Genomic DNA, 27014 nt, shown 5'->3' with positions numbered 1-27014 from the left:
TATCAGCAAAATAAAATGTGATTATATATATTTCATAATTATTAAATTGTCCAAGCACAATGTAAATATTTCAAGTACCCCATCCCAGAGGATTACAGCCTGCATTGGATTACCTAATAGATTAGCCTTTTCCAACGGTAATTTTTAGTTTTAGGTATTACGCTCTACTTATATAAATAGCAAGATTGATTTCCTTGTGAAAGACTTCTCTGAATTCCTTCTTTCCTTCAAACTGTGTAACTGTCTTGTATGACAGACTCTGCCTTTCTTTCTGTCACTGCTGGATAAATAATTCTGGATCTCCACAGAGTCACTGTGAACTCTCCTTATAAGTAACGGGTTACAACTGCTATATTTCTAACAAAGACATTAAGATGCTCTCTCCAAAGCTCCTTTAGGCACTACAGTCAAATGGTTATTAATAAAAGGCAAAATGTTTTTAAAAGCAAAATTACTTTCTCCCTTAAGTGATCAGTTTTCAGTCTCTCCACATATAATTTCACAATTCACTGAAGTTTTCTACGGCAGAATAAATTAAAGTTCCTGAGTGGGAACAGAGTGAAACCAAGCAGTGACTCCCATCCTTTGGAAAAAATGCAAGTTTCCGTTTCACCTCACAGAGAGAACACTACAGTCATTTTCTGCAAAGTGACTTAAAAGCATGCTGGAAGGAAAGCAAGCTGGCAAGAGGGATAGTTCTAGAGGAAAGGCTGTGGAGAGGGATGTCTCACTTGAAGCATTTTCCCTTACCGTGCTGGACACTGCTGTTATCCTCGTTCACGCAAAGGGGTAAGGGGTGCTCCAGCCGGACTCCAGTTCTGCCCACTGCTCCTGCTTCAGACCCAAACCACCGCCAATCTCTTAAGGCCAGGGATAAGGACAAGAGGGTGAATACAGCAGGCAGAGCTGCGTGCTGCCCTGTCCCCTTTTTATCTTCGTGTCTGACAGCAGCCCAGCAGAATCCCGTTGACGCTGTCTGCCCTTCAAAACAGACCTCCCCAAAGACATAGGCAGCACGTATCATTCCCTCTTCGTGTTTTTGCTTAGCTAACAACAAAAGCAATACCCCCCCACCAATCGGCTCTATAATGTTAATACCAAAAAAAGGTGCAATATAGATATCGAAAAGCTAAGATGATTGTTCAGTTCCCAGGTTAACAACAATTTCATATCTTCTTACAAGTAAAGGCTCGCGAAGGCAATTTCCGTAAGAACAAAACATAGCTCTCACGGTCTACAACTAAACAGAAACACTCCAGCTAAAACCTGCATGCATAACTTCCACATGCCTATTCTCTGTAATAGAATAAGCCTTAGATTTACTTTTAAAGGCTATTTTAACATTTAGCATGTACCCGAACTTTACCCCCCTCAGAAGAAAAAGGGAAATTTAATACAAGTAGTGACAGAAATATGAGGTATATAATAAGCTTTATTTTATTCTCCGTTGATTTCTACACCTTCTTCTTCAACAGCCTAAACCTCATAAGATATTGTCATTTGGTTAACACTTGACAAGCTTGCAACGCTACCACTCATTTCTGTAAACAAAATTAATGTATGCCAATATAAAATTGAGCAGTATCTGTGTGTCTTAGATAATGAGAAATAAAAAATATATTAACAGAAACACAAGCCATCTCTTTCACGCCTCTAAAAAAAAATTAAAAAGCAACTCTGTAAGGTTTGCTTAAAAATCCCACACCATTAACAGCTTGTGTGGTGTTGGACAGATGCTACACTTGAACCGACTACAGCAAGGAGCCATGCATGTTAAAATAACCTTAAACATCATTTACCAAGTATTTGTAGACTTGTTCCATAGATTTTCTACATTTTCTCTACCACAACAAAAGATTCCTATTATCAGATGAAACAAGCATAAAATTATTCCAGAAATCTCTTCTGAACTCTCCTCACAAGGCTGTGACAATTTAAGTTGAAAACAGAATTCCTGCAGTCCTGATATGTCTCTCGTGACAGGTCACAAGAAGACAATCTACACTTGCATTCATCCCAGCTGTTCAACCTGCATTGCAAATATTTAGTGATATAATTTTCTTAGGTGAAAAAGTGGGTATGCAGCAGAGAAAGACAATACACGCAGAAACTTCTATATCAAAATCTGACCCTTTTGCAGAAAGCAAAGATGAAGTAAATGTTTTTCTACAATTTTTACATAATGAATGTTAGTGAAAAAAATCTAAACCAATGCATTTTAGTACTATTTATTCATCAGGACAGCATCCTGCCAACGTTGATGATGCAATGATTAAGCAATGATGGTATAATGTAAGTTTTAAAATGAAGCAGACTGCTCTACATGTTTCCTGCTTCCTTTCAGACTTCAACACTGCCACTTCACTGGCTGGATACACAACATGCTCAGCCATGCCCCATCAAATACCATTAATAAAAGCAACATTTTTTCCGCCTTTTTTAATAATACATCCCAGGGTTGAGGGAGGGAAGAAGACATTATTCAGCTTGTCTCCTGGGCCTTTAGCACACACACCTGGGCCACCATTTCCTGGCATTAGGATCAAAACCATGTCTTGGTTTGGGGTTTTGCTGAAGATGAGCTTCCCACACAGCCAGCCGATACCCGGGGCAGAGACAGTAGGAGAAATCCCCCCAAAACCGTATTACAGGCAAAGGGAAGAATGCTGCTAAGGGCAAGTGTTTGTCAGCGTAACCACCGCGGGAAAGCTGTTACACGAGTTTCAGCACGTGGGGAGACATGGCTCACATCCGCTAACGAGGAATTAGTTCAGGAGAGGGAGGACTAAAAAGGGGTTATGTTCTACATATATGTGTATATAAAAACCCACAACACCGGCCGCAGCAGTTGGCGCGCTACCCCTCCACCCATCTGGACAGGGCAGAGCAGGGAACGGCCGCGCCCTCCGGCGCAGCATCACGCATGCGCCAACCACACCGTGGGGGGGGGGGGGGTTCAAGTGAGCGTGCGCGCTGAGAGCACGCCCCCTCCATCCCCTGGGTTTCGCAACCCGCCCGCCACCGAGTCATGTGTTCCCTCCCCCTCCCGCCGGGGCATTCCGCGGGAAGCGGAGCGCGCGCAACCCTCGCGCTCCTTCTGCTGGCCAGGCCGGGGCGGGGGCGGCCTCCCCGCTCACGCAGGCGCCCCCTCTCTGCTGCCGCTGGGAGACGGCCCCGAACGAAGGACACGCAGCGCTGCGTCCGCCCCCTCCCGGTTCTCCTTCATCGCTGACCGTCGCCGTTCGGCGCGCGCTCGCCCCCCCCCCCCCGGGGCATGCGCCGTGGTGCGAGAGGGGGAGGGGCGGGCGGCAGCCGGGACCAGGTGAGGAAGGAAGGAAGGGGCTGCCGGGCACGATGGGGCGGGGTAGGGGGGACGAGATAGAGCGCCTCTTCCTGTGGGGCAACCCTTTTGCGGTGAGGGCGCCGAGTGCCTGACTCCCAGCGTGCCGTTAACCGCCTCTCTAGGCCGCTGTCCCAGGGCGGCCGCCCGCACAGCCCCTGCGGAGCCCGCAGGGGCGGGTGTTGGGGGCCGCCGTTGGGGCGCTGACGTCAGCGGGGCGCGCGCGGAGCCGCGGGGGCGGGGCTGCCGCCCGCCCTGCGGGTGCGGTGGCTGCTCCGTGCCTTGCCCTTGGCGGCTCCTCGGCCTTGTCTCCCTCGTGCAGCCCCGCAGAAAATCGAGCCTGCTTTAAACGGCAGGGGGCTAAAAATCCCCCCTGCCTTCAGTGGCAGGAGGTGGACGAGTAGCTGAACGCTCGGAGGTCCGTTGTATACAGAAGTGAGGTCTGTCCCATGAATAGGGCGGAATGGTTTTCTTGCAAAGCCCTCCTTCTGGGAAACGTAACCTCCTCTCTGATGTACACCACAGGATTGAGGCCAAAATCGGCGCCAGTTGGACTGTAAGGTTTTATTGTAGCACCTGTAGAGGGAGTGTAACGGTACAAAAGATACAGCTTCGCCTGAATACTGTACATTAAGCAACATGCATGTTATTTTGCAGTATTTCTATTTAATATGCATCCAAAATTAAAACTTACGGATCATACTTGTGTTTTTTAATGGATACAGTCTGAAACATAAAGAACTTCTGCCCCGATTTTAAAGGCTTGTTTGTGTCTAAGCAGCTTTATTTGATAACAGGCCTTGAACCCAAGAGCCATTTAAATTTTATACTTTTTAAAGTGTAAATATATTAAAATCAAATCTACAGAGGTATGAGAAAGTTTGTCTCTGATGAATATACTGAGTTTGGGTATGGTATGCATTGATTTTTTCTTTCATTTAAGTAGTAGTTATGTGAGTTTTATGGCCATATGGAACTATAATCATAATCTTTGCCTAGGGTCTAAAAGGAGAGAAATCACTAGTCTAGATCATAAATTAAAACAACATATTATATTAATAAAATCCCTCAGAATAACTGCAAGCTGATGGTTTGGTCCCTTACCTGGATCAAAACTTACTAAAAACATTCAGGATAGAGCCAACCTTTGATCCAGTCCCAAGTGTCTCAGTTTCCCTTCCCTTTGCAGAAGGGTTAGTGCAGAAATGCAATTCTTTGTATGCAGAACATAGAAACTATAAATTCCTTTGACCTAAGTTAACCTTGATTTAATCTAATTTTCTGTTTGGAAAGGAAGTCAACAAAGGATCTGTTGGAGTCGGTGATGAATCTGAAAAAGGAGACTTTTTTAGCACAGTTTATATGGCATTTCTTACAATTCTCATTAATAAAGAGAAGTTCTCTTTATCTTTCTACCCGACTTTTATGTCAGAGACTTACTTCTTATGTTGCTTTTGTCTAAAGTTGTTCTTTTTGCTGTTTCCCGAAATCATTCAGAAGCACTTGCGTTCCTGACAGAATGAGATGCTGTCGGCTATTGATCTCTTCCGAGTTCCAGATTTATTACTTACCTAACACAAATGAAGGAGATTGGCTACTAGGATATAGGAGCCCTGCTGGGATACGGTAGTTTTTATAAAAAAAGATTGATAATCTGAATGCTACTTTAGTTCTTGCTGCAAAATACCAAAGGGCTACTTTAATGCCTTTCCTTTCAGAACGCAGTGTTGTAGATCTTGAGTCATTCATATTTGTGGCTAGAAGATTCAGTTGGTGGCTGAATGTAGTTATATGGAGGAAAGGGGCAAGACTCGCACTTACATTGTCCTGAATTTGAAGAAAGGCAATAAAGCTTTGTCCTTCTGAGAATTCTGTAGTGCAAAACAAACCTATGCTGCTATTGCTATGCCAGGAGGAAGCTATGTTGTGAATAAATTTTCATTTACCTTGTAATATTACTATTTTGATACTGTAGGACATATAATTAATAAGATATGCAGGACTCTGCATTAGCCTCTAAAAGAAAAGAGCTTTATATGTTGTTGTGATTTTTCTGTAGAGATTTTGTTTCACTGAAAGAATGTAACACAGATAAGACTAATGAATCATACCAGTTCTTTTAAAAAGTGTATTTAACACAATCTTTTAAAAATGTGTTTATAGGTCATTATGAAGTATGTAGCTGCATCCGAAGAAATATAAAGTGGCTTTGTGTCATGTTGACTAACAAGATAGGGCATCATTTAATGTTGCGTCAAGCAATGATTCCAAGACAGCTGAAACTGTTTCCCTGTATTCATGGCAATAGACTGTTATCAGGTTACAAACCTAAAAGCAATGTGAAGGACTCTTACAGAATTCTTGAGCTGCAGGAAGGATGTTCCCTTGATGATATCAGGAACTCATACCGAAATCTTGCCAAAAAATACCATCCGGACAGCGGTTCTGTCACAGCTGATTCTGAAGCATTTATGAAAGTGGAAGAAGCATACAGAGTTGTGCTCAGTGATGTGGCAAACAAAAAGAAATCCAGTGAGGATGAAGAGGAAGACCAGTTCAAATCGAAATCGCTACAGCATAGACACTACTTGAGTTTTGAAGGTGTTGGTTTTGGAATGCCAAGCCAAAGAGAAAGGCAATACATGCAATTTCGAGTAGACCGTGCTACTGAACAAGTGTTGGAATACCGGAAGCAGAGACTAGAAGGCCAGTGTGCTGTGACTGACCTAATGAAAGCCAAAGATGTGAGACAGAGCAAAAAGGTGAAAATAACGCAAGCAGTTGAACGGTTGGTTGAGGACCTCATCCAGGAATCAATGGCTAAAGGAGACTTTGACAACCTCAGTGGTAAAGGAAAGCCATTGCAGAAATTTTCAGACTGTCCACATATTGATCCTATGACTCACAACCTGAACAGAATTCTTATAGACAATGGATACCAGCCAGAATGGATCTTGATGCAGAAAGAAATAAGAGAAACGATAGAGCAATTAAGAAAGGGTATAGTGGCATCTAGGAATAAGCTTGGAGGGCCAATGACGCCATATAGACAGAAGCAATGGAACTGTATTTGTGAGCAATTTATAGAAGATATCAGGAAATTAAACAAAAGAATTGACAGTTTCAATTTAGTTGTTCCTCTTCTGAGCAGGCAAATGGTGCACTTTAACGCAGACAAAGAAATTGTACGAGCACAAAAGACTTATGAAGCTTTGATGGAAAAGAGACAGGCTTCTAATTCGGACACAAAGGAAATTGAACAGGAAAATGTTAAAAGGTTTGGGTTGAAGCCTTTATTTAAGTGGTTAAATCTTATGTTGAAATAAGATAATATTGATCCATCTGTCTTGTCAAGATTTTGAATGAACTTTATTCATGTAGCATAAAACATGTAGCATTAGAAAGAGACATTTCAGGTATACTGAATATATAAATTACACCTGTCTATTGTTACAACAGTTAAAAGGAATTGGGTTGTCTGATGTGCGTTTGCAGGTGCTTAATAGATTTCTCTGTGCATACAGTAAGGAGCAAATAAATTGTCTCTGTTACACTCTCTCAGCTTATTTTACTTCTATTTAAATCAAAATTAGTGCTTCACTTTTGTAGCATTGAGTATAATCACTTTTACAGTACTGTTATCCTTCTTTTCACATTGGGAAACTCAGGCATAACAACAGCATGTTAAGGACAAAGTGGGAACAGGAGTCTTGCTGTGCCGTTTGTTTGATGACTTTATCCCATCTTATTTAAATGCTCACAGCTGATAAAAGATTGCCAAGTTTCATGCATTTTTTAAAAATTACACATACTAATCTCTTCAAGGTTAAATGGGAATGAAGGTGGGGGAGGTCTGGATGTCAATTTGGACTGTCTAAATTCTGCTGAAGTGTATTTTTTCGATCTGGCCTTTAACATGCTGTGGCGGACAGGTGAGTGAACTTTTGCCTTAAACATTTCTTGGTACATAAGGTGCAAGCAAATCATAACCCCGAACAAGCCATCTGTTCCCAGCGGAAACAGGACTGAGCTGCTGCGACCCCCGAAACGGTCTCCCTGCGACCACCTGGGACACACCGAGCCTGCGCCAAACCAGGGCATGATCGGGCAGAGACTTTGGGACCTGGACTGTAAATTATTGCCGCTAAGCACAACTTCTGTAAAACTTGCTTAGCATGAGTAGCTAAATTTGCTGAAGCCTTAGGCAGTGAGAAAGGGCCCCAGAGCTGGTGCAGACTGGAAAGATAAGGGAGTTACAAGCAGTTTGCATCCCTATGCTTCACACTCCGGGAGGGAGGATGTCAAGGCTTTGAAATAAGGCCTGCTCAGGCGCCAGGACCCTGGGAAACAAAGCCTCCTCTCACTGCTGAAACAGTGTCAATTAGGGGGGGTCTGGATTATATCCTCTTGGTCAGGACCTTGGAAGATAACACCTACTGTCACTGCTGGGGCAGTGCTAATTGCTGGAACAACGACTGTTGGTCAGGGCCCTGAGAAAGAAGGGCAGAACCCAAGGAGTCAAAACACATTTGTCAGCAGAAACCGCAACAGTAAAGATAAGGGAGAAAAGCAGCCTGCCTGGGAACAACGATGAGGCCCAATAAGGAGCAGGAGACCCCAGACCCAAAAATTACTATTGGTCTGAACTACCGCGTGAGGGGTGGGAAACTTAATTTGAAAAAGCTATAATTGCCCAGGGATTTCTTTGTTTGGGGTCCCTCTTCAGAGGCACCCAACTCGAGCTGTAACTACTGCACGCGTGTCATTACAATTTATTTATTTAATTTGCCTTGATTTGGCTCCAAACTTTTCAGCGGGAACCTAGGGTCGGACCCTGCTCGAGTTGTAATTACTGCACGCGCATCGCTAAAATTTACAGCCAGGGTGAAGAGGACCAACCGGATGCCGCTGGATCCATGGGTGGTGATATCTCTCTCTCCCCCCCTTTCTCTCTCTCTCTTCCCCCCCTTTGCCTTTCCCCACCTTTTCTCCCGACTTCGTGGAAAATAAAGTTAAAAGGTTGTACGATATTTGACCGGTTTTAGCATCTTAATCTCGTCCTTGGGATCATAACGAACCCCCCCCGATATTGGATCGGGACACATGCGAGTTGGGTCTCAGAAAGCATTCTAACAAATAAGGAAGACTGGCCAAAGTTGTAACTAGTCACATGCTTTTTGGGGAGGTGAAAGGGGAAGGGAGGATATTAATTTTCAGAAGTGATTCACTGTACCATTCAAATATTTTATATCATTGGTTTTAAAGAATATGTGGTGAAATGTATTAATAAAGTTTCTGGGCAGTGTCTTGGGTGGGGGGAGATGCATGTGAAATTCTCCTTGGTGCTGAAGTTTTCTTTATCCTTACTAACCTGCATGCCCCTCTCCCAGCCAGTCTGATTTTTCTGGAGGAGTTTGCCTTTGAAAAGGTGTCACTGCGTGGGCCCCCTTCCTCCCTCATGTGCCTAGGGCTCAAACTGTCACAGTCTCACCCCTGCGGGAGTTGTGCGGTGCCCTGCCACTGGTGGGAAGGAGTCCCACAGGCACTGTTATGCCACTGAGGGGGGATTTCCGCTGTCAGAGTTTCAGAAATTGAAGCTAGATGATGATCACAACCATTATCCTTTGGCAGGTGCTCCAGCAACAACAGAGCCTGAGTTAATGCATTTGCTTTTAGGCAGGTAACTCTGCATGTGCCCCTTTTGGTCTTTGTGCTCTTGGTCATTTAGAGTGAGATCTTAATATGCAGACAGAAGATTATTTATGTTTGTTATTAGAATTGATTAACTGAAGTGTCATTTGCTACAGAGAGTATATATATACATTCAATAAATATAATTAAATATATATTTCTTGCTAAACACTGTATGGGTCTTTAAAGCCTTGTAATAGGCAAAAATGTAACAATGACAAAATACTTGCCTTGTGTGTTTTAGAAAGTAAGACTCATCTCAGCTTCCTTTAACATGCCTTTTTGTAGGAATTAAGGTGACAAAAGAATAGCATTACATGCACAGTGATCTGTTGCCAGTAGGTCGTGCTACTGAGATGCTTGTGCTTTGGCATGCCCTAGCGTTAGTTAAAAGGGCCAGATCAGGGCTATTTAGTTCCTTTCTACTGAGATTCAGTTAGCAGGCAGTGGTATGCTAGCAGGACGCAGATCGGTTGGGCCAGTTAGTAATTAGTGTACTCTTCAGACTTCACACTTCACACTTCAGTAGCTCTCTACAGCTGCGCACAGAGTTTGGAAAGATGATAAATAAGGGATATCTTGAAGATATTTGAGTTAAGTCTGGGGTATTGGTGAAATGGGAGCAAAACGTGTGTGTGATCTGAATCTGTATGAGAGTCTTCTGTATGAGTAGCCCTGATTGAAACTTTCAGAAAGAAAAATCAGGCTGCATGGCAGTCCTCTCAGTTTCTGGGCATTTGCTAATCTGTTGAGATTGGTATCTTTTCCTTTTTTGTATGAATATGGTTTACTGAGATCACAGTGTTAGACCAGGTTATACCAGAAGGCTGTGGTCTCACAAGCTGGTGACTTACTTTAGTGGCTGCGTGTATGAATGTCTGCTTATTTGACTTAGACTTATCTGCAGGTTGTTGCTTTTAATGAAAACCTTAGATTAAGCATACTTCTAGGGAAGTCGTTTGGCTTAGTAGTCTTAAAAAGATCAGGTTCTGATTCTAATGATGATCTGCAGGAATTGGATCTGATTCGCTGTTTAAGGTAATTCAGTGGCAGATTTAAAATGAGCTAATTGCAGATTGAATTCATTGCACAACACTAAATAGAAACTAGATGCCAATAAATCAATCTTTGATGCAGTCCATATTTGCTCACAATGTAGATAATTTCAGCAGCTTAAATATTTAAGTTGCTGTAATGGATGAGTCAGCATGCTGACTATGTTCCTTTTAAAAGTACTTGGTTTTAAATGGAGTAGACGTGAGCTGACTCACATCACTTTAAATCACCCTTACAATGTTGTCATGAAAAATGACACAAAATCATTGTGCACAGTGGCACAAAAATGGCACAAAATCTAGTTTTTCAACACTTACTGTGGCAGTGATGAAAAAACAATTTAAATTTTTACTTGCCTCAGGTGTGTAGGGAAGTATGTTTTTGCAAGGTTCTTATTTGCTGTTGCTCTGAATCTGCAAAATCTTAAAAGCAGTATATAATCAGGGCTTCTAGAACCTGTGGTATGAAGTACTGCAGGTGAATTATAACAATTATAAAATTATAAAGAGAAGATGGCCTTGCAAAGTTATTTTTCTGTCTGACACTGGATTCTTAGTTTGAATTTGTTAACAGTTCTCTTATTACTGACCTCAAGAGGAAATGGTGAGATCACTGCCGAGTCCAGGTACAAACACGTTTGCTTATTCCCAGAACTCCTTATGTGTTGAGGAAATTACCGTATGGAAAGTACCTGGAAGGGATCATCTAGATGACATCTTAATATGAAGACAAAACATTATTTGTATTTGTTGTTAGAATACAGTAATTGAAGTATCTTTTTTTTTTTTCTCCAGAGTGAGGAATCTATTTCTTGCCCAGCACTGTATGGATCTTCCAAGCACTGTTAGCAAGCTCTATGTTTGTAAATGTTAGTGCTATACAACAAAAGCAAAAAGCATACAGCTATCGGCTATCTGAAATAAAATCTCAGGCAGTCCTATAAACTGAAGATTTCCTACATATGCGTTGAAGTTTGAGGCCTGAGAAATACCTGGTTATTCTGGAGCAATAATGGATTCCTGAGTTGCAGAGAACACGCTGAGAGGAAGGAAATAAACAGTAAGGCAGGAGTCTTGCTAAAATCAGGATCTTTTTCTTTATGGTGTGATGCTGAGCCTGAGTAAGAAGCTATCATTCCTTTGGGTCCTCTCTGACTGGATAGCTTCTTCTCTGGGCTGGAAAAAGTGAGAAGGGAGAAGCTTCTGCAAAGGAAAACCATGGCTCAGTTCCAGGCCTGGTAGAACTGACTGGCTTTGGGATAGAGAGCTACATGCAGCAAGAAAGCAGGATGTGCAGGAATTATCTTTTCAGTAGCTCCTGTAGATTTACTAGACTTTCCTGTGGGAATGGGGGATGGTCTAGCCAAGAGTATCATAGTTATAGAAAGAGACTGGATGGTAAGGGTGGTGTAATGCAACATGGTAAGCATGTATAATATACATAGTAAGTGTGTATAACACGAGGGAAAAAGTCAGATTGCTGAGAGTACGTGGCTTGGGTACAGCTTTCACATTTCGGTGCGATTTCATAGGGTCAGAGCTGATCCATCTTTTAGTGAGAACCTGAATATTGCAATTTTGTTTGTGTCTTTATAGGCATTTGTCACAGTGCTTGTTTCCATGTTTAGTTCCCCATGTTCCTCTTTGTTCTTGAGCAATATCCTTGAGATGTCTTCCTCATTTTATCCTGTTCCTCTCTTTGATTTCTGCTTCTCCCTTTTCAGATCAAATCTGTGCTTGCTTTTTGGATGTGAGTTTTCAAGACGTGTCACTTTCCTAACTAACTTCAATACTGAAGTTAATTCAACAGTAATATTTCGCCTTTGTATCTCCACAATCTTGATGTTAAATCTTTGAAATAGGCAACAGTTCGTATTTTATGAGAAGATGGTTCTTTCTTTAGGTACCTTTGGTGCTGGCATAGCCCCCTTTCCAATGCTCTGGGAGGAAGTGGAGCAGAAAGCAAGAAAAGCAGAATTGAATCCTGCGCACAGGAAGTACGAAGGGAATTAGCTGATGGACAAAATTTTGGGTCATGCTGGCCATTGGTCTGTTTTATGCACGTTCACGTACATGGCATGCAAGCAGATGTCTTGCAGTTGCACACGCACTGTGTAACAGCAATGTGTAGAAATGCTCTGGACTCTCCTGCGCCAGTTCAGGCGGGGGGAAGAGCATGGTCCTGCTGAGAGCCGGGGCAAGCGCAGCCCCGTGGAGCTCCCTACTGACTTGGTGCTGGCGTTTCCCGTACCTCTGCTTGCTGATTTCATTCGGTAGGCAAGAATATAACAGAGAACGTGAACATCAGTGAGCTATTAATATTAATGAGCCCCTCAGATGATGCAATTAGTACCAGCTCATGATGAATCCGGCTGGGAAATGTGATGCAGTCGGGAGGAAGTAACTGGGATGCTTGTAGCTGGACAACTAGAAGGAAACCGGAATGGTACGATGTATTAAACTGGACAGGTATAATAGCAATTTGTGGTAAAGTATATACATTTGAATTGGGGCGCTGCTGGAAAAGACAGAAAGGCGTTAGGGTTAGTCGTGTAGTTAGTACTGCACTTTACTCATGGGTCGGTGCAAAGAAACACGGGGTGCTGTGGATATGACAACGTGGGTCCTAAGCAGTTTGAGACGTGATTGTAAGTTGCTAATGCGGTACGCTAAGACATACTAGGGCTAGGTTTGGATATAGAGATGGCGGATATTATTATAGTTTAAATGAACTAAATAAATGTAGACCCTTAAACTGGAAAACGGGGCGGGGGGGGCCGCGGAGGCGCTAGGGCCCGGGGGAGCGCGACCCACGGAGGAGGGGGCGATCCGGGCCCCGCCCCGCCCACTCCGCGGGGCTCCTCGGCCGCCTCCCGCCCGGGAAGAAAAGAGGCGGGGCTTGCGCGGCCCCCTGCTGCCGTTGGTGCCCCGGCCGCTCGGCTCGCCCGCGTGGGCTTCGGCGCCACCCTATCCTGGCGCTCTCTCCTCACCCAGCCTCCGCTGACGCGTCGCGCTAGCTCCCGATTGGCGGGCGCCTGCGTCGCTCCCCGCTGTGTTGCTGCCCGCCCGCTCCCTCCGGCCGGCGGAAGAGTCTCGCCCAGGACGGGGGGTGCGTACGGCCGCTGTTCTCCCGTTGCTCTCCTCGCGCGTGCGGGGCCGAGGGGGAGGATCGGGGTGCCGCGAGGGCCGAGGGCGGGGGTGGGGGGGGGCGGCGGCCGTTGGCTGGACCGTTGGCAGGCACCGGGGGACGCTTGCGCCCAGCGGCAGCGCGCGCCCGCTCTTCCCTCCCCCCGCCAACGGCCCTGCGCCCGGCACTCCTGAACAGCCGGCGGCGGGCTCTGGGGCGAAGGGGCTCTGTGTGCGCCCCTCAGGCTGGGGGGGGAACACGCACCCTGTCCGTCTGCCACCCCACCAACCCGCTCCGCCACCGAGGCCTTGACCTTTTGCCATAGCGCGGCCTCCGCGGTGGCAAGTCACGGGCCCGGAGTGGCGGGGGGGGGCAGCAGGGCCCGGCTCTGTGAGGCGCTCTGCCGCAAGGCTGCGGGCAGATCGCTCTCTGATTTCTGTTATCCGCATCCGAGGAAGGAAGCTGTAATATTGAGCAGAAAGTTTGAGGTCCGTAGATGACTTTTTATTTTTTTTCTAAGTAATGCCGCCCACAGTGTAATAACTTCAGTCTGGACTTTGCAGCTTTGGGATTCTGCCTCAGATTGCCCTGTCATGGCTTGAGCCCCTTAAAGAACTACTGATACACGTTATGTGTTTTTATGAGCAAAGACAGGCCTGTAGATAATTTTAGAATTGATCTTTTTCTGCCTCTCCAAAGTCCTCAAACTTTGATAGCTCTCTTGAAGAATGCTTGCTGTAAAGAGCAATCACGTTACTCTAGGGCTGAGCATCACTCTCAGATTCTTGTAAGGAGATTACTTGTTTAATAATTCTGCTACACAGCCTTGATTTTATCGGTGGTAGCTTAAAAGTTCCTCTCTTTCCTTCTTCCTTCGATCTGTAATACTTGCAAACTAGACAATATGGCACACTGTGTCACGGTGTAGGGGGAAAGTGAAAGTGAAACTGCACATAATTACTGAAATGGGCGAGTGGTCTAAAGAGCCTCCTAAAAAAAAAAAATAGAAAGGATGTGCTAAGAAATATTCTTGCCCACATATGGGTCTTTACAGTTACTAGGCCAAATATCTTTTCATAGTACGTGCACATAGGAAAAGTAAAACATTCTAAAATTGGTTGTTTGTGGAAGGTGCTTCCTTCTTTGAGGAAGGAAAAGAATTGGGTTTCCTTCATGATTTCTTCTCTGCCTCCTGTCTTTTCCTTCTTTCTCTGGAAATAGGAGGACCAGCTCTTTGTTGATGTAGCAGTACCTCATGGCCTTTGCATAGCATAAGATGGTTTTCTTTGTGCGTACTTCTTGCATTTTCTCATGACTGCTTTAATATTTTGTTCAAGTGGAATCAATTCATTTGGGGTTGGGAAGCTGATTTTCAGATGCAAATTTTGAGCTGCAGCTCTTGTGTAGTATTTTTTCATGTAACTTCATTCATCTGAATAATCTGCTAGTTGTTTTAACTCTGGGTGCTATTGTGTACTGAGTGTTATTTTTGTAATGGGTATAAATCTCCTTTCTGTTTGTTAAGCCACCAGTTTGTTCTTGCCAGTGTTCTTATGTTTTTCTTTACTGGACGTGAGTGCAAAATGTTTCTTGGAGACTGTGGGAGAGATTGTCTGCCCTTGCAGTGGAGGAGGAGACACATTGTAGGAAGGACATTGAAGGACAGCTAATGCAAAGCTTTTCCACCTGTTTTTTTACTGTGAAGTGTGTGGATTCCAGTAAAGGTTTAAATGAGGAGAGTGAGTCTTCAACCTTTATTCAAGTAAGAAAGCCCAAATGCAATCATCTATAAAGCTCCATCAGAGTTTTCTGTCTATATAATAGGATATATTGGGGCTAAAACCTATGTAACTGTTCACATCAATCCATGTGAGAGTAACCCATGGCCTTGCTGTTGTGATCTTGGTGGAGACTCACCTTCACAGTGTCACTAGCCTTTTACAGATGAAACATAGCTTATTATTTTCTTCCTTCTTTGCTTGTGCTGTTGGGAAGTGTACACATATGGAGCTTTGGAAACATAGTACTGTATAAAAGCTAACTGTCTGTTAGCAGATTGTGAGAGGGTGACCAACCTGTTGCATTTGGGTTGGATCTATACTGTCAGTCCTCCCAGTAAATCTGATCAATTCTGTGCTTCCCTTTTAATTGAAGGCACCTCAAGGGACAATGGGAAAGTAGATGGTTGGACTTCAGCCTGAGTGTTGTGGCATCCTGCAATCTACTTCCTCCCATTCTTTTTTCCAAGAACTCCATATTCCTTATTTGTCATGTCCTCTACATGTGAGTGCCCTCAATTAGGCATGTGTTTTATCAGAGATGGCATCATTGTGTCACAAAGAGAGGAATACCTGTATGTTGGTCACAGAACATGGGTGCATTCAGTAACGTGATGGGGAGAGGTGGAGAGCGTATCACCACTTTTTAGTTGCATATATATGAAGTCTATACATATATGGAGCTATATAAATAGTTTTTTTTAATGTTAGCTGGGTCTCTGTAGAAATTCTTTTATGAAAAACTACTTTGCAGAATTCTGGATGGCATCAGTAAATATTTAGATCATACTAGAAAAAGTGCAGTGGGATTAGCTCCTCTGCTGGCTTTACTGCTGATCTAAGTGCTAGAGAGGGCATGTAAGGTTAAGCTTTCTTTGTGAAATCAAAGCTAGTTTCTAGCATTAGGTTCATGTGGAGGTAATTCTAGACTTCATGTCTGTGTTCTCTTGCAACTTCTCCATACCTTGTTTCTCCATGTTTGTCATCTTGTTCCAGTAAAACAGGAAATTTGTGTTGTCAGTTACACATCATCGTTGCAGATAGTTGCCAGCAGATAGTGGTTATCTGATCTATTCACTTTATGTGGGGTGTTTCTCTTCTGAGCATAAGAATGAGGTTAAAGCAAAATGCAAGTTTGAGAGCCAGTATCAGGCACCAAAAATACAGTTTCTGATAAAGAAAATAATGTGCTTTCTTAGGGGGTTGCCCTGTGTCTGAAGTATAAAAAGGTCATCAACTTTGTGTTAGATTCTGTAGTTTCACTTGTTTGTCACTAATGCAATTGTGAAAACTGCATTTCTTATCCGAGACAGTCAACTGAAGGGTTGAGAGAGGTTTTGTGTCAGCTTTCTAAAGTGAGCAAAACACCTCTGATTTGTCACTTAAGGTTTGAAAAATGCTTAATAATTAAGACAGTTTTTGTGCAATGTATGATATCTATAATGTTTATCGTTACTGACTTCCTAGAGTTGAAAGGGTTTTACTAGGATAACCACTGGTCAGTTTTTGGTTTGGAAGTTGGCTTAATTATATTAGTTGAGAACACAAACTATAGCCCCTTTAAATCATAGCAGGTAGAGAATTTTTGCATTCCACATTGGCCTTTTGAACTGGAGCATTTTTATGGGGTAAAAAAATTTCATTCATGAAGTCATCTGCAAATTTGACGGGCAATTTCTAAAGCAGAGGATGAAAAATAATTTCTACTGCTGTTTGAAATCATTATATCCGCTGTCTTATCTTGACCAGCTTTCTGAGTTACAACATAATTTTACATTATGCTTGAAGGAGGAATTGTTATTTAGATATATTAATACTTTTTAAATAGTTCATTATGGAAAAAAATCTGGAGGAAACTAGTTTTGGTGGTTTGTTTTCATTCTGAGGATGCCTGAAAGTGTATTTACACACAAGGGGGTGACTAGATTTGACGTGACCTCCGTTGTGTTCTGTGGGAAAAGACAACGCAACCTGTCTGTGTATTTACTCCTATTTGTTGCTAGCCACAGGGCAGCACAGGGTGGGACACTCCCTAGCCTGTGGAGAAGGCACCAATGGGAATCGCGAGCTGTATTCCAATATGGGTCAGGGAAGCTGGGAGGGGAAGAAAGGGGTTACTGCAGGTTGCGGAAGAGAGGCACCTTCTGCGGTTGAAGGGTAACAAATAAATTACATATGGAGCCATTTTAAGAGTGGGAAAGAAGGAAGTGGTATAGGAGCAGTCATAAGATCTGTGATAAGGAAGTACTGCAACTTTGTGTGAAAAGTTCTAGAAATAATAGGAAAGTTTGAAACTGGCTGGGTAAAAGTATAAATATGAAATTAACTATACAGGTTAGTCCAGATATTTTAAAAAAGTAAAACAATTTTTGGATGGATTGCTTTTAATGCTTTAAGATAGAATTATAACTATGGATGGATTTCTAGTACTAGACTCAGGAGCACAATTTTTTAAATCTTATTTTATAGGAAGTGGCTATTATTTATATGTAAATGAACACTGTGTTTGTTCTGTTTTTCTTTTGACTTCTTAGTATGGACTTTTAAACACTGTTGTTAACCAGAAGATGTTTTACACCAGTCTTTCCTGTAACATAATCATGGACATTTTGTATTTTCTTAGCATTTAACAAGTATCTGTAAATTATTTATGTCAGGTTAGGAAAATACAGAAATTTACAATACTAAGCCAAAATTGAATGGCAGTAAGAGTGGCTACGAGTCACTGCTAACCAAAAAAAAATTATAAATAGTGTACCTTCTGACACATAACCTGTATAGGCAAGCCATGTTGCAGCCTAAGAACAGATGAGGTATAGCACAGATTTTATAGCTACTAGTGTCTCACCAAAGTGTTTGAGGACTGTATCTAAGCAGTCACTTTATAACTTTCATATTTAACTTTGCTTTTGTCTTTCTGTATTTAAAGTTCTGTGTGACTGATCCTCTGACTGTGAAGCAAGGTGTTTTCTACCCTTAGTATTAGTTGATTCACTGAGCTGATCCCTTTTTCCCTGTGTTAGAGGGGCACAATATTATCTGTCGTCTTTGGAGACTGGAAATAAAGGTATCTTATCCAAGAGTGCTTGCCCTGACTCAAAGACACAAGTTCTTCTCTGTGTATGAAGTCCCACTGTATGTATGTTACTTTCTTAATGGCTAATGCTAGAGAAAGGTTATGGTTTGAGGGTGAAATGTAGATTGAAATGCTTGCTTTTTTGCTTGTACGTTTTTGCTTTGATTTTGATTTTGGATTTCTATATGTTTGAACAAACAGTATGTTTTATTTCATTTCTCTTTGGTTTCAGTATGATGCTTTATATGTAATCCTCAAGTCTTTGGGTTGTGTGATCACTTTACTTTGCAATTCTGTCAATAAGCTTTTAAAAAAAATCCAAAATTAAATATAGCTCAATGTAGAATCCATAGAATCTATAGTGAGCTATTTAATTCTGTAAAAACACACTTTAAAGATTGCTCATGACAGTTTGTCAAACATGTCAAAATTTTACTTTTTCTGTATTAAATAAATTTTTGGCTATGTTTCAGGTATTTAGGACATAGCTGTTAATGGAAAATTTCATATGTGAGTACAGAATAAGGAAGGCTCTCTAATCTTTAAGGAAATGGCAGGATTCTTAGACAACTTCCGATGGCCAGAATGTGAGTGTATTGACTGGAGTGAAAGAAGAAATGCAGTTGCTTCAATAGTCGCAGGTGTATTGGTGAGTCTTGAGAGGAGGTGAATTATAACTGTTGACAAACTGGGAAGTATGACAGACAGTTCAGCTTTTTATTTAAAATGTCCTGAAGTTTAGTTTTTAATTGCCCCTTGATCCAGTGTATTTCTTGAGGTTTTTTTAGTGTACTTGTTAGCAACCTTTTTAATAAGTCACATGAATCTGCATGTTGTCCAGTAATGATGTTCTGGTTATGCTGTCTTTTCTTTAAAAAAGATTGAAAAATGTAGTGGATTTTTGGCATACTTAGATATGTTATAGCATTCATATTTTACATAATTTGTATTGTGTGTATGTTTAGAATCTGGATCCTTGTTCTTGAAGCAGTACAAGGAATTTAGCTATTCTGATATTTCATTTTAATAGAAAATGTGATAAATTCCCAAATACAACTTTGCAAACATCTGCATTAAGGTTTATTCAAGCTAACTTTATCACCAGACTTGCACACGTAAAAGGTTTAAAACCTGACCTGAAGCTAATAGCTGCCTAGAATAGTTTATCCTTGTTAAACTAGTATATGCATGAACACCTGCCATGTTTTATCTGTTTCTGTACCCTTCCACCCTTGTAATACTGGTTTAATTTTATTTCTAGTTTTTCACAGGATGGTGGATAATGATAGATGCTGCAGTAGTTTACCCAAAGCCAGAACAAATGAACCATGCATTCCATACCTGTGGGGTGTTTTCAACACTAGCTTTTTTCATGTAAGTGTATATATAGAGAGAGTTCTTTATTTAGAGCAAAAAAAAAAAAAAGTCCTATTAAACACAGTTTTTTACTAAGTGATATACTATATGATAAAAATTTGAATTACTTTGTTATAAATTACTTGTGACTAATTTTGCAGTACCTTCTTGTATGGCAATGTAAAGGTTTTTGGTTTTTTGTTTTTTAATATCTGTGGCCTTTGTTTCTAATAATAGTTTGTTCATTCGTTGTTCCTTCTTCCCCATCCTCTTTTGTCTATTTAAGGTAAACTGCTTTTCCTACACACTTTGATTGAATGTACGAAAACAGACCTTCCTTTATGCAAGTGACCTTTTAAAATAAATACTCCAGTTCTTGAATTAAAAATTGTGTAATGCTGCCCAATTGCTTATCTGAATAGACAAACATTAGATTGCATTTGTTGCTGTTTTTAGATAATTTCTGCAGCAGTTTCTCTGGTCCAAAACCTCTTCAAATGGTAGAGGTAGTAGTATTACAGTTTTTGTTATAATCTAAAGATGTAAATGTGGCAAGCTTTAAGGAAAAGTAATAGCTTTGATTAAATCCCATAATACTGGAGGAAAAAAAAGGATGCTTTTGGACATACAAGGCTTTCTTAACTGTTGGTATCTGAAAGCTTCTGTTTTTTTTTTGACGGCCACGTAACTTGTTTTAAGAAAACATATTGTCTCTGCTTACAGAGCATGTCTCACTTGAGGATCTATGGTGCTCACTGTGAAGGAGAGGCATCAAAAAGTACCTTGTATCATAATCAAAATAGCCCTCTGTCACTGGCTGTTACTCTTTCTGTGAAGTGGCTTTAGATGTTTTAAGAACTTAAACAGATAGCCAAAAAATGACTGGGAATATTTCAACTGCTAAAAAAGGCAATTGAGATCTTTCAGCTTACAGGTCTGGTAATCCAAAAATTTAAGCGAAACTTCCAAAAGGATGTGGGGTCTTATTTGAAATCCATTTGGAATCCTTCCATTAAGAGATATGTAATAATGTGTGGATATACAGGAAAGACTTGCTAAGTAATTTCCCCAGAATTTATTGCATCTTAAAAAATGCTAGCTTTTTATTTTGAATTGATTTTCTAATAACGAAGTGTATTCACTTTTTTTATCACTAGGATAAATGCTGTATCAAATGCACAGGTGAGAGGAGACAGCTACAGTGACGGATGTTTAGGAAGGACAGGTAAATTAACTCACTTTAAAATCATGCTGACTTGAAAGATTGATTATTAATTTATTTTTAAAGTGCTGGTTAAATAAATGATGATCAGAAGCTAAGGAGTAGGAGAGAATTTCTGTGTAGTTAACTTCTTTACAAATTTAACACTTGGAGATAAGGTCTGAATTCTTTAAAAAGGTGAACTTAGGAAAACTAGACTTCTGTATAGCTTGAATACCTAAACTTTCCTCTGCATATCTGTATAGCTGTTTAGAGAAAAAAATTTCTGATTTGTGGTAAGCTGTGGAGCTGAAGTCCTTATGTATCTTTTATTTTAGAATACATCACAGAAATGCTGTTTTCTCTGTATGTCGCCCATTGTATGGTGTCTGTGGACCTGTTGTCCCCTCTCCACTTTAATTTGTAATTCCCTCACTGTTATTTCCCCATGTGGATCTCAGCATCTGTTTTCATACTATTTGCAGAATGCCTCTCTGCAAATCTGATGCAATTTACTGATTCTGAGCTAGCTTAGGATGCTGTTGTGCACTTCATTCTTAAATCTGTATGGAAAGAACCTTTGCATATAAATAATTTTCCTTTCCCGTGAGTAATAAGGTTGGTTATTTTCATTGTCATCTTCCTTTTCCAAGAGGCAATGTCCTGCTATGGTAGATGTCACCCATCTGAAGATATCTTTCTTAAGTACACAGGAAGGGTTTGGGTTTTGTACCCTATTGAAATGCTACCCTTACCTCAGAAATGATACAGTTTTGGTGGAGTTCCTTGTAATTAGTCCACTTCAAGTTGTGTTAAACAATGGAAATTAGAGCTTGTGCCACAGGTCTTCGCTACAGATGAGTGGAAATATCTAGGAATTGTGTTTACTCTCTAAAGTATGAGGAATCGAATTACTCTACCTGTTGTATTAAAGGAGGCAAAATTTGGTTTATCTTGTCCTCGATGCCGGCTTTAATCCTTTCCCTTTGGACCTTCAGGGAGGTAACATTGCATTGTAATAGAGTACCCTGGATTGTCTGTCATTGCGGATAATATACTGTGTGGTTCTCAGTGGCTTTAATGTTTCCTGCAGGTGCTCGTGTCTGGCTCTTTATTGGCTTTATGTTGATGTTTGGTTCACTTATTGCTTCAATGTGGATTCTTTTTGGAGCATATGTTACACAGAGTAAGTTTCCTTCTTGATTAGTTTTAGCAAAGAGATGGGTTTTGTGGCTATTCTAGAATGATCATCAGGTCTGATGCAAAGTACTCTGCTCCAGTTTGATATCTCTTCTGTGATGTGGCAGCTTGTTTAGGAGTTCTTTTTTGATTTTTGCTTTACAATGTGAATCTGAAAATCTAGTGGGCCATTCCCAGTTCCTTACTGTATGGATTTTAGTGAGTGATGCTTGAGGGGGTTGAAGTGAGGAACTACCACTATGAACTGCTTCAAACAATCCAAGTATGAATTTTATATCTATCTGTATTTCTGTCTAGAGATATACAAATACATTTATGTATGTATATTTTATATATATATATTTATAGTATATGTGTAATAAATATTTTATGTTTAAAAAAAGAAACATATGGGTAGCTAACTGTGACTGTAATTCAGGAATTACTACCAAGTTGTAACCCGATATTTGCCTTTTTTTTATGACCACAAATATTTAAATAAAATTAAAAAAAACTTTACTGAAGTCTAAAATCATTTAAAAATATTATGGACTGTGTTTTGGTTTTGAGGTTTATTTTCACATGCAGAAAAATATTTTTGTTGTAAGCTGGGAAGCAGAAGACCTGGAAGAATGGAAATGTGGTCTGTTCTTGTCAGAATAATACCATCTAGTTTTGTAGTCAGTGAGAGTATGACAATGATACGATGAATAATATTTTGAAATATGCTTTCTAGTACGAAAGAACTTACTATTTCCTGTGTTATTCACCTTGCAGACACTAATGTTTACCCTGGATTAGCAGTGTTTTTCCAAAATGCATTGATATTTTTCAGGTAAGTTATCCAGGTAAATTTCCCTCTTTCCAAGTAAGCATTACACTTACTTGTTTCCAAACACATGGTAGCCCTAGAAAATATATTTTAAAAGCCAGAGGTTAACACCACACTTTACCTTAAACTATGTGGAGCATGCTGCTTTCAGTGCAGGACCCCCTGGGCTTTCGATGTTACCCACCCTGAGCTTTCCTACATGAGGAAAATTGTGCGTAAGACAGAGACGCTTCATGGGTCACTGAGTTAACTGATATTGTACAGAGAACTGACGTGATACTATTCATTTCATAAACTAATCAAACTATTTCTTAAAAAATACTACTTACTTTTTTTTTTTTTTTTTTACTCTACTGCTCTTTTCAACATTGTTTGCTCCAATGCTTAGAAACTATTCTTTGCTTGCCCCTTCTCATCCTGTGAGAGGCTCTTCCTTCCCCTCACGTTCCTGTTAGTGCAGCTCTTTCTGATCCCATTGAATTTACAGCTCTAGAATGTGGATGACCAAGGGTGTAGGCAGTATTCCAGGTAAGATATTATCAGTGTTAAGGATACTGGCAATAATGTTTTCATCTCTGTACTGCGAGTACCTTGCTGTGCGTCCTGGGAGCAGTAGGTGATAGATCCTATTGACTTTTTCGTGACTATTTCTTAACAATGGCTTGATTTTTTTTCTGATTTTGATACCTAGATTTGTTTCTACTGGATGAGCTTTCAATTATGAAGAGTGATGAAATTTTCTTGTAAGAACATGGTGTGTTTTATAGTATTGAAGTCAAATCCATTTCTGTTATTTCATTTAATGTCATCCAGTGTCTTGTAAGACACATTGAAACTATCTATAGCTGTACTAACTCTTTTAATGCATTCTACAATGTGTTATCTACGAATATTATTAGGTGAATAGAAAATAGTGAAAGCATTAAATGGAATCAATCCCATCATTATCAAAAAATTTGCATAACCTCCTCTTTTGCAAGTTCCATATCCACTTAAATCACTGGGCTAACAATTTTCCTTCTAGTACCATATCAAATGCTTTGCAGTGATTTGGATAGACTGGCTCCCCTGTGTTTCTTTGTTTGGAAAATAATAAGTTCTTGCAGAAAATTGTAGTTCCTAAATTTGTTCTGTAGTCTTGCACATGATTGAAATGGGATATTTAGGGAGGTAGGGTTTTGAGAATAGTTTTATCCCATCTGAAATATACAGTCTAACTTCAGTAGTTTGATCTACTTATTTCTGAAGCTGCTTTTTGTTTTTGCACTAGTGTCAGTTCCTTATTTTGTTTTACTCTGTACATAGATATATTTTAAGTTTGTTTATTCTTGTTTGCCTTTCTAAGTTTGTTTTCTAGGTATGAACTATGAGACAAATTATTTTTTTAAAAAAGCCATGTTTACTTTGTTTTTACCCCACCATTTACTTTAAGCAGTAACATTTGTGATTTCCATCCATTGCTGTAGACGCACTTCCCCTGGGCCAGTTCTTGGTCACTCAGCAATGCCTTTCTCAATGTCTTTATCAAAAAAAATTTTTTTTTTTGATTGAATCAGATTCTCTTCCATCAGTGCTTTTCCACAATACCTGTATTCCCTAAACGGTGCATGTCCTTCAGTACTTGTGCTTCAGTCCTGGTTGTTATTCCACTAGTTTTCTACTTAATGTAACATGCTACCGGGTGTTGTTTTACTTACCGTTGCTTCATTATTGTTGTTCTCAGTGTCAGTATTTCTCATTTCTTTGCCTATTCATTCTCGTATGATTTAGTGTGACTCTGTGCTTTACCACTTGTTTGTTGGTTATAAGAAAAAATAATCAAAAAAAGTATAAGGAAAGATAAGGAAATCATGCTGGGTTTTGTTCCTTAGACATTTTTTTTGATCCATGACAATACTTAACTGCATCCAACCTTATCAAAAGCATTTTGGAAATCAAATTGTAACTTGGATCTCCCTTATCCACCACAGGATGTATATTCTTTCTGGTTTCCTCATACAAGTTTAATTGCTTATGTTCTATCCTAACACGATGCCTTGTGTTCAACTGATTGCTATATACCAGAATGAGACCGGCTGCTCCACAGATCTCCTAGAATCTCTTCTGTAACTCTGCAGATCAGTCCTAGTATCTCTTAAATATCAGAATTTGTTTTATTTTTCTTTAGGAGGGCAGCTGCTTTTACTGCAAGACTGGGTATTTTTATTAGTTGAGCAGTTGCTTTGACTGTATCTCATACTTTCAGAAATGGATAGTAAATGAAATATAGATGCAAAAAAAAAGATGCTGACTTGAATAAAAATTAAGGTTCCTGGAGGGATATTGATTTGTGCTGTAGACAGTATGAGATTATAATGTGCCTATTAAAATCACCTTTTGCACCTTATGTATGGCCTGTTTTCTTTTTTTTTCTTTAGTACTCTGATCTACAAGTTTGGAAGAACAGAAGAATTATGGGGATGAGAGATCAAAGATAGCATTGTCTATTCCATAGCGGCTATGTTGTACTCTGTATGTAGATACATTTACATTTATTTGTTCTCATTTTGCTTTCTAAATCATATGAACTGAGATAAATTACAGTTTCTGTAAGAAGCTCCCTCTTTTCATAGGAAAGTTTTGTGAATATGTACATATGACTGTATATATCTTGGAAAGTCAGGCTTTCTTTCTGAAATCTTCAGGCTTACTTCTTCAAATACATGGGTTTCCATCAACCTTTAAGACTTCCAGATTTTCACATGTGAGAGAGACTTCAGTGGAACTACCAATGAATTAGCAGGATAAAGCCTGTACCCTGTAAAAGTGTTTATTACTTTTATGCATGGGTGAGCTGTAGCTCATTTTGCAAGGGTAGACGGCAAGGGCTAGTTGTATACCTGAAGCAGTAGAGAGCTTATGGAAGCAGCCCAGCTAAGCCTGTATTTAATGAGGGTAAATTCTATTGTATGAGATAAAAGGTGATTTCAAGAATTTTATATAACTGCTCAGAAAAACTTAGTGTTTTGTTTTTGTTTTTGTTTGGTAAACAGCAATGATTTTTTAAACAAGGCCCTGTATTAAGCAGATTCTGCATGGCAGATCAAATTGTTCTTGACTCCTGACTGCTATAGCACAAATGAAATTTGGTAGCAGCATGGCCCTTGTAGAATTAATCTCATGCTGTTCAGTATAATAGACACTAATAAGAATTTACTGTATTTACTAATATTAAAGTAAGAAACCCTGAAACTGATGCTAGTCATACTTAAGGAATGTAAAGGACAAATGAGAGTCAGACTAACATCTTTAACATTATGCCAGCATAGATTTTCTTCAAGGAAAGCTTTTTGCTGATTAAATGAATGGTTATCCTGCTACCTATTACTTTTTAAATAGAAATGGTGAGCATTTCAAGTGGGGATATAATAGAAATGTATTTATTACTGTAGTACTTCTAAAAAGCTAATGATCTTACTATCTTGAAATAATTTTGGTTTTAGGACTGCCACTTGCCCCAGTTAAAATTTATTTATTTCCTAAATGTGATGGGCACTTTATGGAAATTCTTCCATTATTGAAATACAGTTTCTTCTAGCTGGAATATACAGAAAGGGAGAACATTAATGTTTTATAGCTTTGAACTGATCTTGTATATACATCTTGCTGTTGGTGACTTCCTTATCTTACAAGTTTTATGTGTTCCTAAAGCATTTAAATCTACCTTGTGTCTAAAAGCTTTTATAACTTTCCATGTATCAAGATAGCTGATCAGATAGTACTAAACTTAAGAATGTAACTTCTGTGCATGGTTACTGTATACTGTTAGTCATCTAATTGCTCCCTTGTGGGAATCTTTCCAGTGGACAGAATATGAAGCAAATACTGCAGCTGAAATTGTGCTACTGGCTAGACTAACTTCTATCCTGATTTCACCATCCTGCAGTGAGTTATGATATATTCACTGGTGTTAATCATAGCGTTGTACATAAGTTGTCTGTTTGGTTGTAATTCCAGAAAATGGCAATAAATGTTATCTTATGTTCTCAAAAGAGTGTGTAAATGTCACAAGATAACTTTGCAATAGTATTCTATATAATAGCTCAAGTAATACTGGCCTTGAAGCGAGTCTTACACCAGCTAATAATTAAACACAATTGTTCTTGTTTTCATGCCTGTCACATTCTCGTTAATGAGCTAGTGAATGTATACATTGGCTTTTTTTATTAAGTGAGAAACAAGCATAGCTTAGAACTAGTCCCATTTACGGTATCTTACAGCTGACACTAGAACAGCACAAGCAGAGATAAGCGTTTAACACTGGAGGAATGCTTTAATGCAAGCTTCCACTTAAAACAGTTTTCTTAAGAGCACCAGCAGGGAAGGAGCTTCTTTCTGAG

The 27014-nt window shown here is 40.2% G+C and overlaps 2 protein-coding genes across 8 annotated transcripts; both read left to right on the top strand.

Moving 5' to 3' along the window:
* Positions 1–3031: 3031 nt before the first annotated feature.
* DNAJC28 (DnaJ heat shock protein family (Hsp40) member C28) lies at positions 3032–6896 on the top strand. Of its 3 annotated transcripts, none has more exons than XM_026108557.2 (2): positions 3032–3322; positions 5504–6896. In XM_026108557.2, the coding sequence occupies exon 2, from the start codon at positions 5557–5559 to the stop codon at positions 6664–6666; it is 1110 nt and encodes a 369-aa protein (XP_025964342.1). In that variant the 5' UTR covers positions 3032–3322; positions 5504–5556; the 3' UTR covers positions 6667–6896. The 3 variants fall into 3 exon arrangements, with proteins under 3 accessions (XP_025964342.1, XP_064380418.1, XP_064380425.1); XM_064524348.1 differs by having other exon boundaries at positions 4838–6896; XM_064524355.1 differs by lacking the exon at positions 3032–3322 and adding an exon at positions 3381–4966.
* Positions 6897–8142: 1246 nt separating this feature from the next.
* On the top strand, positions 8143–26666 carry TMEM50B (transmembrane protein 50B). Of its 5 annotated transcripts, XM_064524395.1 has the most exons (8): positions 8143–8260; positions 18615–18716; positions 19329–19441; positions 20581–20648; positions 21718–21810; positions 22581–22638; positions 25053–25146; positions 26478–26666. In XM_064524395.1, the coding sequence occupies exons 1-7, from the start codon at positions 8243–8245 to the stop codon at positions 25096–25098; spliced, it is 498 nt and encodes a 165-aa protein (XP_064380465.1). In that variant the 5' UTR covers positions 8143–8242; the 3' UTR covers positions 25099–25146; positions 26478–26666. The 5 variants fall into 5 exon arrangements, with proteins under 5 accessions (XP_064380465.1, XP_064380454.1, XP_064380476.1 ...); XM_064524384.1 differs by having other exon boundaries at positions 25053–26666; XM_064524406.1 differs by having other exon boundaries at positions 8148–8260; positions 18541–18716; positions 25053–26666.
* The last annotated feature ends 348 nt before the right edge of the window (positions 26667–27014 follow it).

Source organism: Dromaius novaehollandiae, chromosome 1 (genome assembly GCF_036370855.1).
Source record: "Dromaius novaehollandiae isolate bDroNov1 chromosome 1, bDroNov1.hap1, whole genome shotgun sequence".
NCBI classification, from domain to species: Eukaryota; Metazoa; Chordata; class Aves; order Casuariiformes; family Dromaiidae; genus Dromaius; species Dromaius novaehollandiae.
This window is presented reverse-complemented; position numbering and strand designations above follow the sequence as displayed.